The sequence below is a fragment of the Corvus kubaryi genome, unplaced genomic scaffold (genome assembly GCF_017639235.1).
Source record: "Corvus kubaryi isolate FWS band 111438036 unplaced genomic scaffold, C.kubaryi_AGA036_p1.0 37398, whole genome shotgun sequence".
Lineage (NCBI taxonomy): Eukaryota > Metazoa > Chordata > Aves > Passeriformes > Corvidae > Corvus > Corvus kubaryi.
In genome coordinates, this window is record NW_024581137.1 from 11,186,438 (window position 1) to 11,211,522 (window position 25,085).

The following is a 25,085-nucleotide window of genomic DNA, read 5'->3' on the forward strand; positions in this document are numbered from 1 at the left end:
CTGCTTTTTTATATTTGCTATACAATTGGTTTTTCACTGTCTTGTTTTTCTTCAGAGTCTTCATCAGAACCTGAAAAGGAAGACAAGAATGCTGTAGATCAGTTGAGAGAAGTAAAAAGACACACAAAAGTGTTCAGCATTTTTTGGACAATTTACTCTGAATTTCTTTCATTTCTTGGAATAGCATATCTGCCTCCTTTTGAAGCTCAAATTGTACAGGAACTGAATAAATTTAGTCTTTCCAGGCTGATTTTCCACTTGCTACCTCCAGAATAGACTTGGTTACCAAGTAACCAATGTTGAAGAGGAAGGGTCACCCCATATAAAGATGTGGTTTCAGGGTATGTTCCTGGACATGTGTAGCTTCAAGAAAGACAAAAAGAGACAAATATGCTGAAAATTCCAACAGAGCTCATTTTAAACATCACCTCCTAAAAGCAAAGATTTGTTTTTAGAAATGTTGCTGTGTCAGCAGAGGGCTTTATTCCCCACTGCATGATCACAGGGAATAGTTTAGCTCTAAATATTTGTCAAATCAGTATGTATGGCAAAGTGACCAAAAACTGCTCTCTTAGAACAATCCATTGTTTGTCTTCTCAGAAAGAAATGCAGATTTTTAAAGAAATATTTCAATTATGAGCTATTTTTACTCTACATTATCTAGCAGTTTCACTTTGTGACTACCAGTGTGTGCGTTTCAGTTCAAATATATTAATTTGACTGTTCCTTTTACTTCTCATACCCATAAAGGGTGCTTAAACAAATGTACTTGGCAGTCAGGGCAGACCTGGAGAAGGCACCTGAGCTGTTAGTGAATCCCACTGGACAAGCTGGAAATAATGGCACACCTAGAGTTAACACATGCATGCTGCAACACACCACCTCACTGCACGAGCAGCACAGACACAATGTCTAGAGAAACATCAGCTCCACTTACACTCCTCTCACACTCGATATTCTGATGCTAAAAAGCCCCACAAAGCCCAGGCTGAATGGCTGAGTCCGGTATAATACTTCCAACCATTATTCCTCAAAACAGACCCGCAGTTTCAGCTAAAATCCATTTTCACTTTGAATCATTGGTTAAACTCGACATTAATGCTCTGTGACCCCTAGATGGAGCTCGAAGTCATTCACTGAGCCAAGATGCTCAGCATAGAGAAACCAGAGACAAATATTAAAATGAAAAATATCACATACATGTATAACTCTATAATGCAAGATAGGCGAACGTATCTGTAGCAATTAGCAGATATTATTTTAATTACATTGCATAACACAGCACAGCTTTACAGAAGAGGTTTACATATTAGGGGAAAAAAACTGATACGGGATTTGGGGGTTCCCACTGCATTCTCGGGTAACACAAATTGATCCGATCCATAAAGAAATTACTCATTTCCTTGAAATGCTTGAAAACATATTATTAAATCTTGCCATATTTACATTTATTTTTGACTTAATCAACTCATACCTCAACTAGACCAAAGCACATGATATGCAGAGTTACGATATAATTAACATTACACACAGGTGAGCCTTTTTATACAGAGAGGGCTTTTTCTTCTTGAGAAAAGAAAAGAGCCTCTGACTGAAATTTCAGTTTGCCTTATAGCAGTTTCAGGTTCATTGTCTATCCTAAGACAGTATAAAGCTCCAAGTCCAGGCTGGACTAAATAGTGCATTACTGCATAAATGTTGGAAGGGACCTGTAAGGATCACCGATGGCAGAAGCAAACCATAACTGCCTCCTTTCAGTTGTGGTGCCATTTTCTTTCAGACTTACCTTGTTTTTAGTCAGAACGTGATTTAAAATACACTAATCACGTGTATTGTAACTCATCTGGTAGGTAGTAACTAAACTGAATTACTGAATAAAAAAGACTTGCATTTCAGGGTGGTAAATACACTTTTTATTTAAAAAGAAAAATATTTTTTTTCCCTTCCCCCTTCCCCTCTTGAAGGGGGTGAAATATGCAGGAGTGTAAAGTGAATATGAAAAATCATTCACTAAGGAAACATCATTACCTGCTACAGACTCAGGAGGAGAATAGAACTGCCCATCAGAGAGGACTCCTGGGTGAAGAAGAGCTGCTCGTTCTGAAGCATCCTGTGCTATCAAAAACCCTAAAAGAAAAATAATACCAGAAAACAATTCCTCACTGCTAACGCATAGCATCTTAAAGATCAAATATTGATGAAGAACCTTGAAGACTGATGTATTATATTAGCATTCCTAACAAGTTACTTCTTTAAATAAATACCTTTTTAAAAAGCATCAACAATTAATTTAACACTTATGTCTTCTATTTAAATGCTGGAAGCTAAGGTGGCACACACTAGCAAAACAGACATACTGCACACATGAATTAAGGAATCTTTCCTTCTACTACGTGCAATTACACAACTAGGTTGCCATATGTAAATTCATCTCTATTCACTGGCTAACTAAAACTTCTGAAATGTATTTTTAATGATCAGTGAGGTACCATGCATAACCAAATAAATTATTTTCTCACTTTGCCACTATGACTCTTCACTAATGGCTTGCTTTCACCTATCTGTCTCAACATACTTAGTTTCTGCAACCTTCATGAACTATTTGCATGTGTATGTACGGAATACTTTCTTTGTCTATGAATGTTCAACATGAAAAAATGCAAAAGTCTCTGAACTGGTTAGATTTCTTATCTATTTAGATAACGCTGTGATGCAGCTGTATTTTGTCATCCCCTCAAAAGATAAAAAAAGTTACCCTAAGTTTCTTTTTCTCCAGACAAAACCCACTGTTCTCATTTAACCAACTTCTTTCTCAGACTGGTGAAAAAGATGAGGGAAGGGATCAAAGTAGGAAGACTGCGTTCAGAGCACGTAAAAATGGAGGCATCCATGCCCATGTAAAGTCTTCGGATTTACCTAGCACATAAACATGCCCTCCCAACAGAGTTTCAGACTGTACTTCAGGTAACGGTGCATAAATAACAGCTTGGCTGTATAACTACCCTCCTGCTGTTGAAACTCAAAAAGCATCGGTAAGCTTTCTTTTCCTCACCACTCAAGCAACACTCTCTTTCAACTGTAACTGTGGGTTTTCTCCATTTAGTTGAATACACTGAGTGTCAGATGACCTGGTGTCTTATCTCAAAGGTCGAAATTCACTTGTTCTGGTCTCATTCTGCCTGTGCATGAAGCAGACTCTCCACAACACTTCTTTGCTTTTCCCTTTCCACCTCAAAAGAGGAGTTAGTGACATTGAATTAGTTATTGTGTCTGCTCTTCCTAAAAGAAGAGCCAGACACTTTATGCACTACCCAAAAAATGAAATTTTACAAGCCCAGTTAAATTTTACAAGTCAGTTAAATTTTCGTATCTTAAGCATACAAAATTACATGCATTTCTAAGTGTTTGAAAAATTGCTGATCTGGCCTTTGTAACTTTTAACTTTGCCTCCCTAAATTAACTAAAAACCTCATTTCTTTGAAGGCGTATGTTCCTTTCCCAAAAACGAAAAAATCATGCCATATGATTTAATTTTTTCCTCAGCTCTTCAGATTTTGAGAAGCTGAAAGAAGTATTCTTCTGCCAGCTAACATGGCATCAAATGTTGCAAACTGCAGTGATTGAGGGGAAATATCACAAGCTTACTGTTTTCTTCTTCAGCTTCTTGTGGTAACACTTTAAAGTCCAGGAACCAAGTTTCAATCCAGGCAAGTATGAAGGATATGATGGGCAGCACATAGCCAAAAGCACCCTGTGAGAACAGCTAGAAAGAAAGAAAACATTACAAAAATTACCCTGAAGAATCTTGCTTTTAAGAAAACAACAAAGGAAAACAAACATTTGATTAGAATATATACCTGTGAAATAATTACTTTTGCTAATAAAAAGGCACTGGTCACTGCTGTTGTAAACTGAAAGAGACAGAACAGATAAACTAATAAATTGATTTAGTTTTTGATTTCTGCCATTATCTATTAGTTGCAACTTTAAATATTTACTGACAACAGCAAGATCACATAGATTAATAAAATGTAACAAGCATGTTATAATTAACCTAGTGTTATTAAAATAACCTCCTTAATAAAGGTAACTTTTAATACGAGCACCTCCAAACGTTGATTTCCACATAGCAGACAGCATTTGTGTAGAATCTAAACTGCCTGAGTTACGTTAATTGTGATCTTACTGTACAATGAAGACAGTGTACTCTAGTCATCAAGTCCCTTAAAAAAATCCCAACTATTTATGTATGTGGGAAAAAAGCAAACAGCAGCTGTTCCAAATGCTTTTCACTACCATCCAAATCAAAATATCCATCTCAAACAACAAAACATCTTTGTGGGGGTAAATTGGAATAAATATTTTAATCCATGAAGTGATATTTTGAAAAATTTATTTCTTTGAAGACTTGATATTCCCTGATATATTTTTTTAAAATGGCAGGCTGGATAAAACATCTAAACAAACCCCAAAACCTGAAAAAGCAGTGAACAAGTACTGTTCACAGAAGCAAGGCATCTGTATCTTCTAGTGCATTTGGGTGCAGCAATTCTTTAAGTAACAGCAGAACCTAACTAACTTCTGTCAATCACAGGTAGGATATTAAGATTAAAGGCTTTGGCAAAACCTTCAGTGAAGCTTTATGTATCTAATTACTTGCTACCATGATGGGTTCACTCTCACCACCTCACAAACAAAGGCTTAAGGATTAAGAAATATGCTAAAGCTACACAACCAAGAGCAAGGACTTCTAAGAGGCATGCATTTAAATATAAGCACAATCAGAGCAGCACTATTATTATGTATGTGTTTATGCCATGCTAGTAACACAATCTATAAAAATCATGGCATGTAGTCTCAGAGTACTAAGCAAACTGCATGCTACTCACTTGAAGAAAGTTATACATGAACCTGTTCTACATGCATCTACCACAGCATAAGGGAAAAAAAAAAGTCTGATTTACAAAGCACTAAGCCAGCAGCACACCTATTGTATTACAATCTATAGTACTGACTGGTGGATGCATGAATTTTACACCAAATTTTGCTTTCTTTGTCATTCCCACAGTACAGCTGCATTAAAGATATTGGCTCCAATCCACTGTGGCTGCCTACAGTTCTTGAGAACTTCCTCTTTAAGAAGGGATGCATATTCAACATTTTTTATTGGAGCATGAAGCAATACAGGTACTAGTGTTCAATGGGTGGCACCTAAAACTTTAAAAAGTAAGAATGTGGGAGTTAATGGACACCTGGATCTCTGGTACAATAATGCCAATTCTTGTTTCTGAAGAAGGTTCACTATTTCAAATGCAAATGTATTTCCAACATTAATTAACAAATTGGAGGTAACAAGCAGTTCTGACTAGCCATCCATACTGGATTAAATTGAATTTATTGATAAATTAATATTTTTATTAATATATATAAATTATATATTAATAAATTAAAATATAATACAAATTGATAAATCTTCCATTTGTATTAACATGATACCTAGTAAGAACCACACCCACTGTGTTAATAAATTCTTGCCTTTAGGCTGAAAATCTTTCAGAAAACAAGTTTTTAATTTGTTACTGCAGGACAAATGTTTGTATATATCATCAAGATGATTCTTAACAAACAAGCGTTAAGAGGCATCTAAAATTGTGTCTGTTTGATCCAGACTAGGGAAAACTCCATTACGCTTGGCTACTACTCACAGCTATTGCCCACCAATGGCGCAGTCTGCACATTGCATATGCCAGTATTAACACCTTAAACCGAAAGACTGCCAGTAGCTATAGAGAGAGGAAAACACATTGGTTGGTTAATTCAGAACACAGAAGAACCACAATATTCTCAGCTCACTGAAAATACAGAAATAGAAGTCAACTTCCCAATTTGTAAAGCAACATCCACACGCCTACACAGGCTCAAATACGCGAACATGTGCAATTCCACAAATTAGTTAGAAACATAAGAAAGCTACACAAAGTATGTTCATGATCATTTTACCTGACTGGAATCTAAACAGTTAAATTTGGATGCAGTTAATCCAGCAAATACCTTGAGCATCACTGCATCTCACTGATCTTAGTGGTCTGCTACTATACTTCTAGTATTTTTTGAAATATTAACATTGCAACAATCCATTATCTATGTAGGTGCCTGCAATAGCAAGTCATTCTATTTTGCAGTAGAGAAAGGTAAGTTATGGTATTTCTAGGCCATAAAATTAAACCAATAGCAGACAGACAAGATCTCTGAATCAGGGACTCCGACCTTCAATTTCCCTGTTTATTTTTTGATACTAGATTGTCTCCAACTTGTTTCAAAAGATGTGTTCGGAATTGAAAAAATGGGAAAAAAATGCTTAAAAATGAAGAGAAGTCAAAGACAGCCATGGCTTAATCTTATGCAAATGTGTAGTAGAAACAGGAAATTCTGTAAAAGCCCACAAATAATTTTGCAAAATTTAATGTTCTAGTCCCTTCCCAGGGAATAAAAGTCTGTCGTTTTGCATTTGCATTTTCTTAACCCTTGGTTAAACTACAGGATAAAATAACTTCCAGAGCTTCAACATTTAGGGATAACATTTTTTGCCTTTTGCAGTATGGTTTATCATGGAGAACCTGCCAGCAAAACAATGAAAGAGGGAGAAGTAGCAGAGTTTGCTAGCTTATATAATATTTAAATCTAGTAAGTTCATTTGACACAGCAAATGTCCAATGCAGAAGTAAGGATGGGTTTTTACACCAGTTTCAAAGAGAGGTTCTGGATATGGTCATCAGTGTAAAATGACTAATACCAAACCAAGTCATCTCTGTAAGGCAAACAAGATCTGGTAGAATTAACAATCTCGCCCTTTAGAAGAACTGTAATGAAACACCTTTCACTTGGGTCATGCAGTGCAAAATGCATTGCAGCTACAGAGCTACAGCTTCACCTAAAGAAAGAAATTTCCTAATGCAATAGAGTTCCTCTTATGTGCCTAAGCTACTTATACGTAGTAAAGGAGACTCCTACTTCATGCCAACTCTTTTTACTGTTGGAGTGAAAACAACTCTGAAAAAGCCTTCCCTGCGCAGGCCATCCTGGGAACAAGCCTCTCCTCGTTGCAGCCACCTTATGCCCAAGGAAGGACGAAAATATCGGTTTGAGCAAAATTATTTTAGAGCTGGCGGTCTCTGGGTCTTGTTCTCTTAATGAATTACCTTATGTTACATCAGACTCACATTCTTGACTGGGTTTTCTATCTGCTTTTCCATGCACCCCAAAGCTAAAGATGCAAATTAATTGGCCCTAAGCATTTCTATCCACAGGCTCCATGAGCCTGCTGCAAGAGCAGGACTAGGCAACCCCTAGATGGATGAAATTTGGCACAAGCCCTTCTGGTTTAAATTATCGAGAAAAGATCAACCTTTTCACAAGACTCAAACTAGGAAACATCTGTGGAAGGAGGAATGGGAAAACTGTAGTTTTGCTGCTCCTTTTTCTTTTTTTAAGAACACTTACAAATATATCAAAATATGAAGAAGAGTAGTCATAATGTAGGACTTCTTTCTCTAAGGTAGTCTCAATGCCTCCTTTTACCTACAAAGGAACAACAAAACACACAGCTTCAGAAAACAAAATACACACAAATATGAAGGGTAAAACTAATAATTCCCTAATAATTCCTGCTGATATACAAAAAGATCATTAAACTAAATACAGAAGAGCTGTCTGCCAAGAATGATAGTGTCAACACTATTGTTGTTATTTGTTTTTCATGATTACATAGACTTTTCAAAGTGAAAACATTTAGGATTTTCATCCTTGCCCTAGGCAAGCTACATTTCAGACTGTCCCAAAATAAAAGCAAACAAGTTGTTGAGGGAGGAAGAAACGATTAAATGTTAAGAAGGTCTGTTACACAAACTCACAAAGCATTTTATGTCTTATAAGGAGGATCAAAACAGCTGATGAAAAAGCCAACCATAACCTGGTTCTGGTTAGTCTCATATTAGCAAATAGGAAACAGAACAGAAACTGAATTCATACTTCAGGTCGTTTCCTTATCAGCCCTCACATGATTTGTTAAGAAAGCTGAGCAAAAAGATCCACAGTAAAAAAACCAGAAGCTGCAACTATTAGACTAATCTCCCACAAAAAACTAACATTCAAGTTTAATTCCTCCATTTGCTGATGAGATTCAAAATTGCACCTTCCTTAGCCACCGTGTTTCTTTCCAGTGGAAGGATTCTACTGTTCAAACAGGCCTCGCAAGAAAATAATATAAGGTGTACTGGGTCAGAGAATGAGAGCAGTATCTATCTTAGTTGAAAATTTAAAACCTCAGTGTCCATCTCCTATTGCTTTTAATATGAAGTTCCATAATTAAGCACCACATGAAATAGTTATGTAAAAAACCACCAATGGAAGGCTTCAATATTGAGTTCAACTACTGTCACCTTTTCAAGGAAAGGAGCTACCAAAGCATGCCAACAACATATGCTCACCATCTCAAAGCAATGCAGTCTACACACTTGCACACTTTTCCAGCTATACTGCTGGACAGTGTTTTCCTGAGACTAGTCATTCAAACTCTGAATTTCTTCTCCTCTCCCTCCCCTCTATGGCTACCTGACAAATAACTTTATAAATACAGTTTTCCCTTGGTTGCTCTACTGCATCAGGTGCAATTATCCAGCATAAATAAGGAAGATCAACTTCCCCCACTCCAAGCTGTTCGTAACTGTGTGGCTGTGTGAGCACCATGTTAACATAAGGATAAACAGAGAACCATGAAAGTCTTGATTTTTGCTCAAAATGACAGGGAGCCACTCCCTGAAGCATTTAATGATAAAGTACACTATACCTAAGGAAACTGGATCGTGGCGACAAAGTGAAAACAATATTTACAGGAACTCTCATAGCAATTCTGACCCATTACTTATGCACCAGTAACAGACAGTCCTAACACAGTGCTATTTGACTTCCCAGTGAACAAAGCAATTCAAAGAAAAACTGAACAAAACCCTAAGCACACGTCAGATCCCAGATATCAAATTTTAGCTTCTAATATCATGACTTCTAATGACAAAAACCTGTTTTTCATTCTTGCTGACATGTGGAAGTACAGGACACCAGTTCATAATATGTTGTCCTGAAAATACAGCTTTTCACAAAGAAACTGCTATGATCTTGAGGTCCCTTGATGCTGTAGCATTCAAAATAAAATATCATGAGTTGGTAGCATTTTCTATTCAGAGTCTTCAGTATTCTGAGAGCACCCATGTGAAAATCTGTACTCTGAAACCTCAACAAGAGATATAAACCCACTCTGTTCCTCTTACTCGTACAAGCTGTTGAGAAACTGGCCTAAAAAATAGAACTGCCTCAGAACACTATGCTACAACCATTTTTCCACCTAGAGAGAAAACAAAAAGTCTAGTCCCAAAATTACATCATTCAGGCAAGCAAAATCTGCTTTCTCTAATTAAATCAGAATGAGTATTTTTCACTGCATCAACAAACTATTGAACAGTCAGCTCCTGAAGCTTCATAATGTCAAATTAATAAGCAAGGTTATTTATCTAGTAAAGGAATGCTGACAAAAAATATTTACTCAAGATCTTTCTTGTCTAGAAAAGGGATTCCTCCCTAGTGTGTCCTTTCTTAAATCCAAACTTTAGATTATAGCTTAAAACCCAGCTCAAGAACTAGGATGCTACTTATGAAATAACAACAAATGAGCTATCCTATTGCTTTCTGGAAATTTTAGGAGAACAGCCTCATTTTCCAGATTACAAATGGTGGAGTTAAAAGATGGCAACTGTGGGAGTTTATGTTGTTTAAATGCACCCTGCCATCCATAATGTATAACACATTAAGTTTACATCAAAGAAAATACATCACAACAAAAGAAAGGTTTTGGCCATCGGAAGTCTTTTCAGGGACTAACACCTCAGTGAAATATCACTGACTTAAAGTTACTCAGAAGGCAAAGTCTTGAATCCTGTAAAAATTCACATTTCTTGCTAAATTCAAAGATGTACAGCAACATTTTCGTTTATTTGATGCCTGAAGAGTTCCCTGGATTTCCAATGTTTTTTTCAGCATGGTTCACAGACTACAGGAACATCTAAAGGTTTCATAATAAGATAAATGTGTCCTAATGAATAAAAGTAGATGCAGTTGAGTAGACACTGTGTTCATGGAAGCTTAAAGTAACAAGCAGCCTCAACTTAAATAGATACAAATAACATAATTTTGGATAGAAAGGAGCAACTTACTAACCGTCTCTGAAGTGAATAAATACTTAATATAATGTCTAAGGGTAGGTACTGAAAAGACGACTCACATTTAATTCTATTATCCACAGTAAGGTTATGAATAAGAGATCAAATGTAACAAACAAACAGAAAGTCCTTCTGACATCTGATATGCCTTTCTTCTCCCTGCCTTCATATGACTCAATCCTTGCCATCAGATGCGTGGGGTTGATGGAGTGGACATCCCGCAAGGAAGGACAAGATTCCATGCTGCTAGTGTGAGCATTTTCTGCATCAGCTGGGACCCAATTCATCCTGAGTTTGCTTAGAGTGGTCTTCTTCCAGTTTTACCATCACTAGAAGGCTGATCCATATAGGAAGAATTTCTAAACAAACAAACAAAATCAAACCACATTAGTCACCAAATGCCCATAATTCCAAGAGGTATTTTCACCTTACAGTGTCAGTTCTCTTTTTGCTAAATTGATGACTGAGAGAATTAGGCAAGCTGGCCCTAGAAATTGTTTCTAACACAGTATCTAGTTCCTCTTCATCTCTCAGGAGATTTGTGAAGCAAGAGAATTAATGTTCAATTAGACTGTTTGAAATAAGGGAGCACTGTCTAGATTTAAATGGGTCATTTCTCCATGTTGTTCGAGTGAGATCTTTGAATAGAATGAATAAAAAGCATGATGCTGTGCATCCTGAAGGTTTCCAATACTGATTTAAATGCTCTCAATAAATAGGAAGACAACTTAAACGAACTTCCACATACAATTCCTGAAAAATGGCAGTGTTAGCACATCCAGAGCTGCCACAAACAAAAGATTAAAAGTCCATTAAAATCCTCAAATAGTGTACTAATCATTCTATAAAGCATATACACTGCTATTAGCTCTGTAAATTCAGCTGCTATAGCAACTTACATTGCAAGACAGTTTCTCCATGAAAAAAATGTGTGCAACCAGTGGTTAAAGGTAATGCAATTACCCTAAGTCTCTTTTGAATACAAGGCTTTTAAAAGAAGTTTCAGGCTGAATTTCCTATAAAACTGGAGCAGCTTGATGCATGATTCACTTAAATCCTCTGTGAGAACATTTGTCCAATTAAAGCTTCTAGAAAGGGTGGACTCAGAAGGTTACAAGTTTCATGGAAACACACAGAAAATTTAATTTTATGCAAAATGCTCAGAAGATGAAACTATACATCCTCCAATACAAATCACATCAGACAAGGTTTTTTAACACTGGTGAAATAGCTTTTTGAAATTCAAGAACAAAACTTTGCTTCCTGCTGTGTGGATTGTTTTACAGTAAATGGCAAGAGATACAGAAATTCTTCCAACTCCTGTCTTTCAACAGTGTTTCAACCCCAAGGCTTCAAGAGCACAGTCAGTCAAAGCCCAACAGGGGATCTGTAACACACCACTAAGCAAACACAAGGGAGGATACAAGGACGCAGGGAAAAAGTAAAGGTGGTGTGGGGAGCTACCAGAGCACACACATCACAGCTGAGGAAGACACAGGCCAGCCAGGGAAGGTCAATGCCTATGTCAAGTCACACAGAGCAGCCTTCAGGGAGTTTAAAGCAGCAGGCAAGGGTGGACAAGCACAATGCATCCTTCAATCTTCCTCATTTATTTCAGCAGTTGCCTGAAACATGGCTGGCAAAGGCTGTAGAGGAGGGAGACATACGTGGTGTGTGTTTGGTCAGGTGTCTTGAGCACTACAGTGAACTTTGGGCCGCCTGAACCCGAGGGCGTGAGCAGAATTGCTGCACTCCAGTGCTGTGAACTGCACTTGCTTTGTTCTGAAAACCCTCACACTAAAGTGCCCTGCTATGTAACAGCAGGCCATAGGAAAATGTTTGGGATGAGACATAAACCTCAGATCAGGCCATCAATGGCCATAATTAAAAAGAAAAGAAAAAGACAAGTTAACACCTGAACTTCCAAAAAAATTTCCATCTACATTGGCTAAAATATTTATTTTATTTTGATGTGGCACTCAGTGCCAATTATATAGGAAGTTGTTACTTCCAGTCTGGATTATTGCTAGATACAGCACAGTATGGGAATGCAGTTCATACAGCCAGAGCTAATTGTTTTAGGATGTGCTAGTTCAGCATCCATTTGCCTCCGCAAAGAGAAAAGCATGGCCTTAAAACGCACTGGCTACCAGTTTGCTTTCAAGCATGACTCAAAATGTCAGATTCACTTATAAATGCCATGTACTCTGAAATCCTTGCTACTGACAGACTGGTTTTTGCATCAAAGCCCTCTGGACAGGGGATACTCACAGTAAGGGAATTTGTCTCTAGCCTTGCTCTGCCTGCTGATTCATCAGATCCATGTTTGGACACATGGCAGGGCCTCTCTCATCACACTAAGCTGGCATCAAAATGTTGTGATTCTTTAACTGAACAGACATAGCTTGGCAGCTTTCTGCACTCATTGCAATAGCTCTGCAAGCTGATTAAGCACCAAGTGTGTGCTAGAGGATTGTTTCCCATTATCTCTTTCATTAATTAAAAGTTCCTTTGTACATGAATGACATAATCAGCCATTTCATCACACCACCATTCTCAAATGGCTTCAGGTGGGTGCACAAAAAAATCTTAAATTCTTCCCGGCAGCTGTCTTACAGGCATGTAGGGACTATTAAAAAGCAGTGTTAGTGTTAGATGGTGACTTGGCCAGACACTTTCATACGCATCTCAGCATTACCAGCAACAACAATTCTCCTCCCTTGCACTTCCAAAGCACCAGTCATGCCCCATCTCTCTTGTCCATTACAAGTTTGCAGCAGGAGTGAGTGAGCTCTGCTCTTCCCTTGGCTCCATTTCTCCAGGGGCTCTTGCTTGTGCAGAACAGCCCGTGCTTGGAAGGGCTTCAGGCTTGCACCCTCATGAAGAGATGTCACTTTTCAGCACTCCATGTGGGCAATACAAGCACCAGGCAGGCACAGGAGTGCTTTTCATGCATCCCTGGCCAAGCAACTCAGTGGTGGAATAAGTTTAGGAAAGGTGTGTTTGTCATTGAGATGTGTCATACTTTTAAAAATACCACACAATTCTTTTGCATGTGACTGTTACCGATCTTTATTCTTGCTTTTCAGGAAACACGGACAGCTCGACCTCTATTCATACTGCCATATTATTTGAATTTCTGTATCCAAACTGATACATGACATTGATTATTGTTCTTTCTAAAAACCAAAATAATTTTGAATCAGAGAAAAAAATAATTATAAACTGGGTGTGAGAATGTTTGGGGTTTGGGTTTTTGAAAATGCAAATTCAGCCAGAAAAAAATTCATTATCAAATAAAGAGAGAAAATCACATTCTTATAACTTTTGAGATATTTTCTAAAAAGAACCTTTTTTGTGCATCAGTGAGTTATCTACTTTCCTGTTTCTGATAAAGGTTATATAAAGGTTATAAAGATTTTATAGATAATTTTCAGGGTTTTTTTTCCAATATCAGTAACATATTTTCAAGACTGTTGTATCATCTGTGGGTTGACCCAGTGTCTGCCTCTGATTTGAAGGAGACTGGGTTCACCTGGCACCCCTTCTTTTGGCCTTCTCTATGGCAGGCTCCAGGAAGGATGTGTGGTCAAAACAAGTATGTCCTATGAAGGAATGATGTTTACAGACCATCATGTTCACTCTCTCCAGAGAGTGAAGGACACTCACCAGGAAGATAAACAGCCCATAATTCATAATATTCCAAGAAACTCTATGGGCAAACTTGCCTGGAGAGGTGGAGTTCATAGCAACTGTGTTGGATACAAACCGTGCCATTAACTCCTTGCCACAAGAGACACATGAGTGAGACAGAAATCTGTTTTCCCCATGCAGTCTGTATTGGTTTGGCACAGCCTGGTTTTAGCTAGCAGGGGGCCACAGAGATAGCTCCTGGGAGGAAGCTGCTGGAAGCTTCCCACCATGTCCGGCAGAGCCAATGGCTGATGGCTCTGAAGACGGACATGCTGCTGGCCAAAATTGGGCCAATGAGAGAGGCTGGTAACGCCTCTGTGATGACATATTTAAGAAAAAAATCAAAGTCACAAGATTTTTGATTCTAGTCAGAGAAGAGGAGGAGATGAGAACATGTGAGGGAAAATAACATGGAGACACCAAAGTCAGTGGAGAAGGAGGGGTGGAGGTGCTCCAGGAGCCGGAGCCGAGGTGCCTCTGCGGGCCGTGGTGCAGCCCATGGTGAAGCAGCTGTGCCCCTGCAGCCCGTGGGGATCCACGGGGGATGCAGAGATCCACCCGCAGCCCGTGGGGATCCACGGGGGATGCAGAGATCCACCCGCAGCCCGTGGGGGAGGTGCCCGTGCCGGAGCGGGTGGATGCCTGGAGGAGGCTGTGATCCAGTGGGAGACCCAGTGGGGAGAGAGGGCCCCGCTTCCAGGCTGGAGCAGCCTGTCCTTGGAGGGCTGCACCCCGTGGAAAGAGAGAGCCCCGGCACAGCAGTTTTGGGAGGGCTGTGTGCCCGTGGGAGGGGCTCACGCTGCAGCAGGGGCGGTGGGGCTGCTGCTCCTGAGAGTGGATCCACACCAGGAAAGTTCAGGGAGAACTGTCCCCTGTGGGAGGGACCCACGGCCTCACAGGGGAAGGACTCCTCTCCCTGAGCAGCAGAAGGAAATCTCGGTGATGGACTGACCAAACCCCCATGCCCTGTCCCCTGTGCTGTCGGTGGGAAGGAGGGAGGGGCTGGGAGGGGGAAGGTGTTCTAAGGGCTTATTTTACTTCTCATTATCCTCCTCTGATTCTGTTAGTAAGAAATTCACTTTGTAACTTAAGTTGAGCCTGTTTCACCCTTGAAGCGCTTCTCCCGGTCCTTATCTCAGCTCATGGAGCCTTTGTTAACTTTTTTTTTTCCTTTCTCTCCTCTGCCCAGCTGTGGCAGGGGAGGGTGAGTGAGCAGCTCTCGTGGGTGCCTGGCGTTGGGCCTGTGTCAAACCACGACAGTCCCACTAGCAAATGGCTCTCCACAAAATGTAGGGGACTTGCAGTGCTCTGTAGCACTCTGACTTGCCTTTGCCAGACTTCAAGTGATACTTTTTCAAGCTAAACTGAGGACTGCATTAACCTGCTCCTAGCTACACCTGCACATTGTGATAATGCTTGTGAACATTTATTCTGAAACAGAGTGAGAAAAATAAAATCCTGTTTCCAGTTATATCTCTTGTGTTACATGTCTTTGAAAGTGTTTTCAAAGCTAAAAAAACCCTGGCATTTCAGGCATATAACAGTCTTATTGTTATTTGACTCATCATGAGTGCAGAATAGAATATTCAGTTGAAAGGGACAGAAAACAGTCACCTTATCCAACTGCCTGACCTCTTCAGGGCTGACCAAAAGTTTAAGTATGGCATTAAGGGCAATGCTCAAATGCCTCTTAAACACTGACAGGCTTGGGGCATCAACCCTTTCTCAAAGAAGACTCTTCCATGGTTTGACAACCCTCTTGGTAAAGAAATGTTTCCTCATGTCAAGTCTGAACCTGCCCTGATGGATGCAGCTTTCAGCCATTTCCACATGCCCTGGTACTGGGTACCACTGGGAAGAGATCAGCAACTTCCCTCTCCACCACTTCAGGAAGCTGCAGAAAACAGTGTGGTCACCCCTCAGCCTCCTTCTCTCCAAACTAGATGAACCCTGTGTCTTCAGCTACTTCTCACAGGGCATTGCTTCTAGCCCTTTCACCAGCTTCAGTGCCCTCCTCTTGGACACATTTAAGGACCTTCACACCTTTGTTAAATTTTGGAGTCCAGACGTGCACACAGTACTCAAAATGAAGTTGCAGCAATGCTAAACAGAATGAGATGATCACCCCTTTTGACCAGGTGGTTGTGCTGTATTTGAAGGTTTGCCACTGCTGACTTTGAGCCTGCTGTCAGCCAGTATCCCCAGACCCATTTCTGTGGGGCTGCTCTCCAGCCATGCCTCTCCTAATTTGTACTTGTGGAAGGTTCTGCTGTATCCCAGGTGCAGAGTCCAGCATTTGTTCCTGTTCAGTTTCATGCCACTGATGATTGTTCAACACTCCAATCCATCCATATCCCTCTGCAAGGCCTCTTGTCCCTCAAAAATGTCAACAGCACCTCCCACTTCAGCATCATCAGCAAACTTGCTACTAGTGCACTCGACTCCTGCCTCCAAATCATTGATAAAAAATTTTGAGCAGAACTGGCCTTGGGATTGAGGTCTGAGGAACACCACTGGTGACTGGTCTCCAGCCAGGTGTAGCCCCATCCTCTACAACCCTTTGAGCCCTGCCCTTCAGCCAGTTCTTTCAGCACACCATCTACCTGCTCACTTCACGGTCAAACTAGTCCAGAAGGATGCTGGGAGGAACAATATCAAAATCCTAAACAAAATCTAGAAAAATCATATTCACCACCTTCCCTTCATCTACTAGGCAGGTGAAATGACAGAATCTGCAAGCTTATTGAAGTGTCAAAACACTTAACAGGGAAATAAAACTTCTGAAATAAGAATCCACATCAGTGTATTTGTGATATACTTTCTCCTCACTTCCCCTGATTTCAAGAGATGTAATATTTTAATGTTTTTTCTTTCTTTTCTTCATGACTGTGTTGTGGCAACCTAGAATGCAGAGAACATTTCTCTGCCTGTTTTGAAAGGTTTTACCCCCCTGGACAGTACTGGTTTTGGCCTTTGTACATGGGAAAATTTGCCTAGCTTCTGGGAAGAACTTGAATCTACAGTGGTGTGAATTAGGTGATAGAAGATTTTAATGACAACTTATCCTCCATTATGAGGTTTTCTACTTCTATCTATTTACTATGCAAATAGACCTAAAAACTCTAAATTTTTCACCCTGTGATAATCTCACATAGTATTCTTTCTCCTTCTTCACTAACTCCATATTTTGCAGCAATAGTGGTTTGGGATGATTGGATAAAGAATTCTGCAGTTCCTGTCTACGTGATTTAGGAACTTGTTGGACATTGGTAAAAAAGTGAAAATATCTTGTGTTTTAAGTTTTCATTGGGTAATTTACCTTTAAAAAGGCTGTGAAATCTTGATAAGTTGTCTTCTTGCTGCATTCTCTGCTCTGTGCTATGTCTAGGCCATGCCAGTGGCTTGTACTCCTTAGATAAGAATTAATAAACACCTATCTGGAGACTGAGAAGCATGAAGTCCCATTCGCCTCTTTTTTTCTCCTGGCAAAAATCTGAACGTCTTCCCCATCAGGGAAGACAACAATTAATGACGCGGACAGCATTACTGCGTATATTCACTCAACTCCCACTAAATATTTAGCTAAGTAAGTTTTCTATGCTGACATATTCAAAGTCATAGATAACAGTGGCATAATTTTCCTGGAAGGAATACCTCAAAGTTTGCATCTATTTAAATAAAAATAAAGAATTAAAATAAAGGTGTGTTTTGCTTTCTTTTTTCTTTTTTTAAACCCTTAATTGTTATGGCCATAACTCAAACTTCCAAACAGAGAATTAAATTCTCAAACTTTCTACTGAAATACGGATTTTACACTTATTAATAGTATTAGCTAGTATAATAAGTGAAAAGTAAAGGAATTAAAATTATCAAGCTTAGGACTGCAGTCCTTCCCTGCCCTCAAAGTCTAATAAAGACTTTAGCAATACAATGGTGAGAGCTTGCCCATGATTTCAGGTTACATTTACAATTAACATCATTATTTTCATTCATACTGACAGAAGCAGATGGCACACACTGCATGTGTAATTTTACACTTATCTTAAAGATGCAAGATCAGAAGGCTACTTCTCTTTTCTACCATTATTCTTCCAGTCTATTATCCTTGGTTTAAATTTTTTTTTTGGACTCTATTACTGTATCATACATGAGCAACAGCACCACATATGATACATTTTTCTTTCCAAGAAAAAAAAGACGCAGCAGAATTTAACTGAGAAGAGATAATAGATGTGATTAAAAAAGAAAAAAAAACCCAAACAAAAAAGGCTTACTCAAAGGCTATCAACAGCTCAGCAAAACCAAAACTTAAAGAGTCACATGGAGGCAAGTCCGAAAAGGCAATGCTAGTTTAGGTTAAAATACCAGAGAAGTCACGTTTGCATAAAGTAACTAGGCACACAATGTAACATTCCGTCACAACTGCTGTTGAAACACACTGAATACCTATAATACTTCTGTGTCCTGACAACACTAAATATGGCCCAAAAATTACCACCATAAACAGCTTTTCTGTGAATGTTAAAAAAACCATCTGAAAATATTTCTTTTTTTCCAATGAGTAAAATAGGATGACATGGACAATATAACAGCCAAGATGCTCAAGTACTGTGAAAACTACAGGGTAGTAGAAAAGCTGACACTGAAAGAGCAGCAATTTTCACTCCTAACAAAAATAAAAAATAAAGCATTTCCTTGCTAAAAACTTTCCTCATAGGGAGACAAATAAAACATGCCAGTTCTTTACCAAAAAAGTTATTTTCTGATAAGAGGGCTTACATTTCTGCTTATACTACCTGCTATGCTGTAGGAACACACTACATGGCACAGATAAACCCAAAATTTCTCACAAGAACAGAGCTTAATACAGTAACCGGTCCAATTATAACACTAACATTCACATATTTAAGTTATACTTAAAGACGGTTTCAGACAATTTTAACATACCTAAAGGAAAATGGTCTTGAACCACTGTTTGCTCTCTCACCATCATGAAGCCCAACTTCATTCTTTATCTAGGCATAGACACAAATTGCCCTAGCCAACACCTTGGACAGAATATGCAATTATCTGTAAAGACTGCTTTGGTACACCCCATATTGGAAGTCCAAGAAACTGAGAGTTTCTGGTATAAAGCCGTATTAACCTGCAGGAGTATTAGCAGAAGCCTCTCAGTGTATCTTCTGACAGTACCAGCACATACTCTGATTAAGAGCCAACACAGATAGAATCAATTTCTGTGAAGATGAAGTAACACTGATTATAAATCAAGGGGGAAAAAAAAAATTCCTGAAGAGCTGAAGATTGCCTCCAAAGCTTACCTGGACACATTTTTTACACTGTTTTCTACTATAAATGACCTCACTCTGCCGACATACTCTGTCCCTCTTCTGTTTATATAACTGCAAGAACTAATTTTCCTGAAATCCGCTTGTAGTGGGTACGTTACTAGTGACCTCCTGATACTCATTGCTCCTGTTCCTGAAGGGCACTCAAATCCCTTCCAATCTGCACTCATTCTGTCTCTAGCTGTAACACATCATTGCCTCAGAAACATTTTAAGGTTTCAATGCCTTTAAAAACACTGTCTGAAGCACTGTTCTGTTCAAAACAAATGCTCCTTAGTGAACATGAAGGAATATTAAAAAAAAAAACCAACCAAAACACCACCAACAAAAAAACCCCAAACCTGGGCCAGACACTTTAATCAAAATAAGACTGAAAAATTCAAACTGATGCACACCCACAAAACTCCCCAAACATAAGCAGAAGATACTGTCGAGTGCTTTGGCAATAGTCTAGCTTTTCAATTAAGCAATACAGCAGGAATTACAAGTTACAAATATGTAATACATTTAAAGACTGGGAAGGTTTCCCACTGGAGGGGCAGGGCAAGACTTACCAGCACATAGGAGAGAGCACCTTACAAAGAGTTTGGGTTTATCTGGGTGTTCAGAACTAGAGTAGCTCTGCTTTACCCTGAAGTAGCAGCTCTTACTTACATAACTTGTCCCTGTAAAAACAAAACTGAAACAATAAACCCCCAGTTTCCTTGAGAAAAATGTTTCCCCAATTTCCTGTGCTCTAATGGTGACCTAGCAAAAGTAACAGGGCAGTTGCACACATTTGTACTGAATAATATTTTTCTCGGACCACTGAAAGAAAGTGAAAAAGAGAAAGAAAAAAAAGGAAATACATTTTTTTAGGTTAGTAGAGCATCTGAGGAAACAGCAGTGTCACCCTTCTCCATCCCAAGAGTGAGACACGTAGATTCAGAAAGTCAAATCGAAGTGTCCCAACCTTGGACTAGTTTTCCCTGCAGTTGAAGAATCCCTGCTACTGAGCCATGTCTTGCAAAACACTATTGTCCTTTTCCAAACACTTCATTTCTTATTCTACAAGAGCTGAGAAAAATGGCAGAGTTAACAGCTTGTAAATTTGGCATCAGCATTGTCCTTACTTTTATCTCCATCATCTCTTCCCCTCTGGACTCCTATTTAACAGCATATCCCAGACTTTTACTTTTAAAATGGACTCAAACCAGACATGTGAAAGAGCATGTGAAACAACAGCTCTTCAGAGTTATTCCCACCTGGAGCACTGCATCCAGCTCTGGGGCCCCCAGCATCAGAAGGATGTGGATCCGGTGGAGTAAATCAGCTTCAGAAGCTGAAGACAAGCTGAGTGAGTTGGGGTTGTCAGCCTGGAGAAGAGAAGGCTCCAGGAACACCTTAGAGCACTTTCCAGTACCTAAACGGGGCCTACAGAAGAGCTGGAGAGGGGCTTTTTACAAGCACATGGAGTGACAGGACAAGGGAGAAATGGACTTACATTGAAAGCAGGCAGGTTTAGACTAGATATTAGGAAAAAGTTGTTTACTGTGAGGGTGGTAGGACACTGGAACAGGTTGCCCAGAGAAGTCATGGCTGCCCCATCCCCAGAAGTATTCAAGGCCAGGTTGGATAAGGCTTGCAACCACCTGGTCTAGTGGAGCATGTCCCTGCCCGTGGCAGTGGGATTGGAACTAGATGGTCTCTTGAGGTCCTTCCAACCCAAACCATTCTATGGTTTTATGACTCTGAGAATATTCCATGCTGAATTCATGATACACTTGAAAACACACTTGCCAAAACTCAAAATGAATAGAGTTCAGATTTTGTTTAATCAAGAGTATGATCTTAAATCACAGAATCATCTGAGTTGGAAGGACCCACAAGGGTCATCAAGTCCAGCTCTTAAATGAATGGCCCATACAGCGATCAAACCTGCAACCCTGGCATTATTAGAACCATGCTCTAAACAACTGAGCTAATATGCAACGATATTCTAAAAAAAAAACTAACAAAAAAGGATGTACTGTAACATGTTCCAAAGGTCTGCCTCAGATCTCAGCTGCACTCAAGATACTTAAGCATTGCAAACTCCAAAACTGAATTCTGTGCACGTTATCACTGTTAGGTCCTTAGAGAAAGGAAGTATCTCAGTTATAGAATTGACAGCATATCATCCCATTTACAACCAATAATTCCAACTGATAGCAATGACTTCATAAAATCAGAGAATGCTAAGGGATTGGGATGGACCTTGAAGATCATCCAGTCCCAACTCTTATTTAATTAATTATCAAACCAAAACTATAGTTTTCTTAAAAATAACATAAGCTTTTTATTTGGTTTAAATGTTCTGGAGTAATCTTGCCAAAGACCTGAAACTACATCAGGATTTTAAGGTTTAATACAGTCAGCTCCCCACAGTTATATTAACATACGTAAACAGTATTTTTGTATGTTTTATGTATACATACACATTCCAGTCACAAGCAATACCTGCATGCAATAAAAAATATAAAGAAAAAAAAAGATGTTAATGATTTCTTGCAAAAGCTGGGAGGGAGAGGTGGGCATAAAGGGGAAGTGATACAAAGATAGAGGAAAGACAGTTAAAAAACCTCCAACGAATCTGGTATTAACTCTTCTTCACATCTGTTACCTGCTCTCTGAAGCTGACTTTGTAGCCCACCCAACACCAGCTCACAGAAATGAAGATTTCACGGCAAACTTTCTCCACTAAGCACAAAATAAGCAATAAGGGCTTATTATTCATTCAGTTTCTCAGACTTAACTGTGGGCCAAATAAACCATTTAGATATCAAAACCATACCTATTTTATCACACCAGCATTTCTCTAAGTAGAAAACACAATTTTTTAAAGAGGCCAAACATCTCACTGATTGCCTCAAACATCAAGCACGATACTGGTTTATAACACTGACTACTCCTACACATTTGTTGGTTTTTTCCCAGATCAACAACAAACATATGCCCCAGGGCTGCTAGCCAGATACAACTTGGACAAGAAAAGCTATTCTTTTGCTAGCACAGAACTGTGAGACTCTTCCTGAAATAGATCAGTCACTTTATGTACTAGTGAGAAACACTCAGGATTCTGTCACTCCCTCAAAAACTATTCCACAAAATGGTGCAAGTTTACTCCAGGCAAACAACCCCTGAAAATTCTTCAGAGCTCTTAAAGAAAACAGCCCTTCAAGAAACTGACATCCATTTCAGAATACAGGATAAACTTTTGTAAGATTTTTTCACTCTTAACTCCTCTTTTATAGGTCTTGAAGGTGCTTCAAAATAAAAGGAAGTATCAGGTTTTACATTTTACCTCTATTTTTCTTCTTAAAAGACATTGTAAGGAAACAATTACCTAGTCCAAGCGGCAGCAAGTTCTAGCAAAAACCTACGTCTGAACCTTCAGAAGAAAAGACTTAGTTTAACACACCCCCACATAATTTATCTAATTTTTCTGTCAGTGCAAGATAGAAATTAACTCCTGATGTCTGAAGTGATGCTATTTTAGGGCTTCAGCTGATGACTGAGTAGCTGAACTTAATATGAAAAGCATAATGTCATTATAAGACATTCAGTTGGTTCTTTTTGGTTCTAAGATTACTTTTTTCAAATTTTCATTTTTAATTCTACTCCTAGCTGAATTTAAGTCAGCAAGGCAGAGAGGTAATGTACAAGCTGTCTTTTCACACAGTCGCTAACGATTCCAAATTAAGACCAGATATTTAGCACGTACAGTTAAATTAGAGAATGTTTAACAAGCAACAAATCTGTGATCCTTTAAAGTGATTCATCTGAGTAGCTGGATGCTGCTGTCTAACCATGAGAAATCACAGGCCCTGCTGTCACAAGTCTGATTTACCATTACCATGTCATCCATATCTTCTGCAAAATCACTGGTAATATTGTGCATGTTGACTTAATTCACCGAGTGAAATCCATTAGTCATGTTTATTAGAAACTAGGTTTGGCACTGTAAAACATTACAACAAAGATGTTTTAATAACTGTATGTTTGACTAGGATGCTCTGACAAAGTTTAAAATGGTAAAGTCTAAATACATTCTTTCTCATGAATGATGACCTAGGACAATTGTGCTAAACTCACTTTGAAAAAATCATGGCTAAACACTTGAGAATTTATGAAAATTAGACCACATCACATCAAGATCACCACACTCAAGCCCAAATGCACAAAAAAGAATGCCTAATCCATGTGAACTGAGTTTAGTATTTCACAAATTCCAGCATCGTTAAAAGATCATATCTCTTTCTCAACATATCAAGTCTACAGAAAGCAACATTCACCCTGAAAAAGCCTAACACACGAATAACAGAAAATACTTAAAATTATGGATTTGTATCACAACAAGAGGATCACTGGTGCCTTTTATGCAGAGTATCTGGCCCTGAACACCATCAACAAACAAACAAACAAAACCCAAATCACTCTGCATCTGGCCTACTTAAAACTTCCAAAGCTGATGAAAAACATCTACTAAAAACAGTAACACCACTATGGACTTATAAACAGAAAGGAGCCTCCTCACAATGTTGGATTCACTAACAGCGCCCCAAAACACTACCAGCAAAAAATGAAAACTTTCACAGCAATTAATATTCAACACAGTTCTACATATTATATAAACCAAGATGACAAACGCGCACCATAAAATGTATTGACAACGTTGTGCAAAATACAGTGATCACCTTATGCCTTTATGCACACTAACATGATTTAAAAACAAACAAACGACAAGTTTAGTATTTGTGGTGAATATTTTCCAGGTTGAAGTCGACCACTGTGTCTGCTTACAGCTAATTGGGAACTGCTGAGTGCTAGCACTTGATCAATGAATAACATACACTGCTGCCGGAGACCAAATGCTGCGGGTTTAACCAGCTCGCTCTGCAGACGTACAGCGTCACCGTCAACACAGATTAAAAACCCTACACTTCAGGAATGAATGATCCACTTTAAATTCGGATGCTGAACGCAGGCAGTACCTCTCCGAAGCTGTCTAAATTCAGCCCGACGCTAAGATTAACCCTCAGGACAACATTTTCCCGCGATGGAAGTCGGGGGTTCGCAGGGCCCGGCTGGCTCACCCCACTACCAGCAGGACAAACAGGTCGCCGTACCTCCGTGAGGATGGATTTGCTGGGCTAGGATCGCAAGAAGAGGGGAAAAAGCAATCCTCCGCGGGCCCGACAGCAGAAGCAGCGGCGCCGGGCATGTGGGAGAGGCGGCCGTGCCCGCTGAGCATCCGCCGAGCGCCACAAGCACTCCCTCCGCGGAGAGGGATCCCCTTCCCAGAAAAGGACCCCCGCCCCGCCCCGCCTCCCAGCACGTGATCGCCTTCCTCCTCCTTCCTCCTCTTCCTCTTCCTCTCCCTGCCCCCACCTCGCCCCAGCAGGACAGCGAGCTCCGTACCAAGGGGAACAAACCCGTACCCTCCCCGGGGAAAGCGGCGGCACCGGCACAGGAGGAAGTGGGCAAAGGGAAGGGAGAGAAAGGAAAGGAAAGGAAGGAAGGGAGGGAGGGAAGGCAGGCAGGCCGGGCCGTACCAGCGGCCCCACCGCGCCACCACCAGCAACACGCCCCGCATCCCTCTCGGCCTATTCCCCGCCGTGCTCCCCTCGCCCCCGCTGCGGGCGAGGGGGCAGCGAGCTCACCCCGGCGCGCCGCTCCCCCCCGCCGCCGGCCCCGCCCCGCCCGTCCCCGCGGCCTGCGGCGCTGCCCGGTGCGGCGGGGCCGTCTCTGCGGGGGG

At 39.9% G+C, this 25,085-nt stretch overlaps 1 protein-coding gene across 11 annotated transcripts; it reads right to left on the reverse strand.

The window, feature by feature from the left end:
- STARD3NL (STARD3 N-terminal like) lies at window positions 1-25,028 on the reverse strand. Of its 11 annotated transcripts, none has more exons than XM_042044129.1 (8): window positions 24,991-25,028; window positions 10,331-10,627; window positions 7,501-7,578; window positions 5,706-5,783; window positions 3,858-3,911; window positions 3,646-3,763; window positions 2,029-2,127; window positions 1-70 (listed from the first exon to the last, which is right to left on the reverse strand). In XM_042044129.1, the coding sequence occupies exons 2-8, from the start codon at window positions 10,553-10,555 to the stop codon at window positions 18-20; spliced, it is 705 nt and encodes a 234-aa protein (XP_041900063.1). In that variant the 5' UTR covers window positions 10,556-10,627; window positions 24,991-25,028; the 3' UTR covers window positions 1-17. The 11 variants fall into 11 exon arrangements, with proteins under 11 accessions (XP_041900063.1, XP_041900070.1, XP_041900068.1 ...); XM_042044136.1 differs by lacking the exon at window positions 24,991-25,028 and adding an exon at window positions 24,883-24,904; XM_042044134.1 differs by lacking the exon at window positions 24,991-25,028 and adding an exon at window positions 24,749-24,859.
- Window positions 25,029-25,085: the final 57 nt, after the last annotated feature.

Coding starts and splice junctions, on each gene's coding strand:
- STARD3NL (XM_042044129.1), bottom strand. CDS start 10,555: ATGAATTGGGTCCCAGCTGATGCAGAAAATGCTCACACTAGCAGCATG. Junction 7,579..10,330: donor TGTGGATAATAGAATTAAAT/GTGAGTCGTCTT, acceptor GTTCCTTTGTAG/GTAAAAGGAGGCATTGAGAC. Junction 71..2,028: donor TCCTCCTGAGTCTGTAGCAG/GTAATGATGTTT, acceptor CTTCCTTTTCAG/GTTCTGATGAAGACTCTGAA.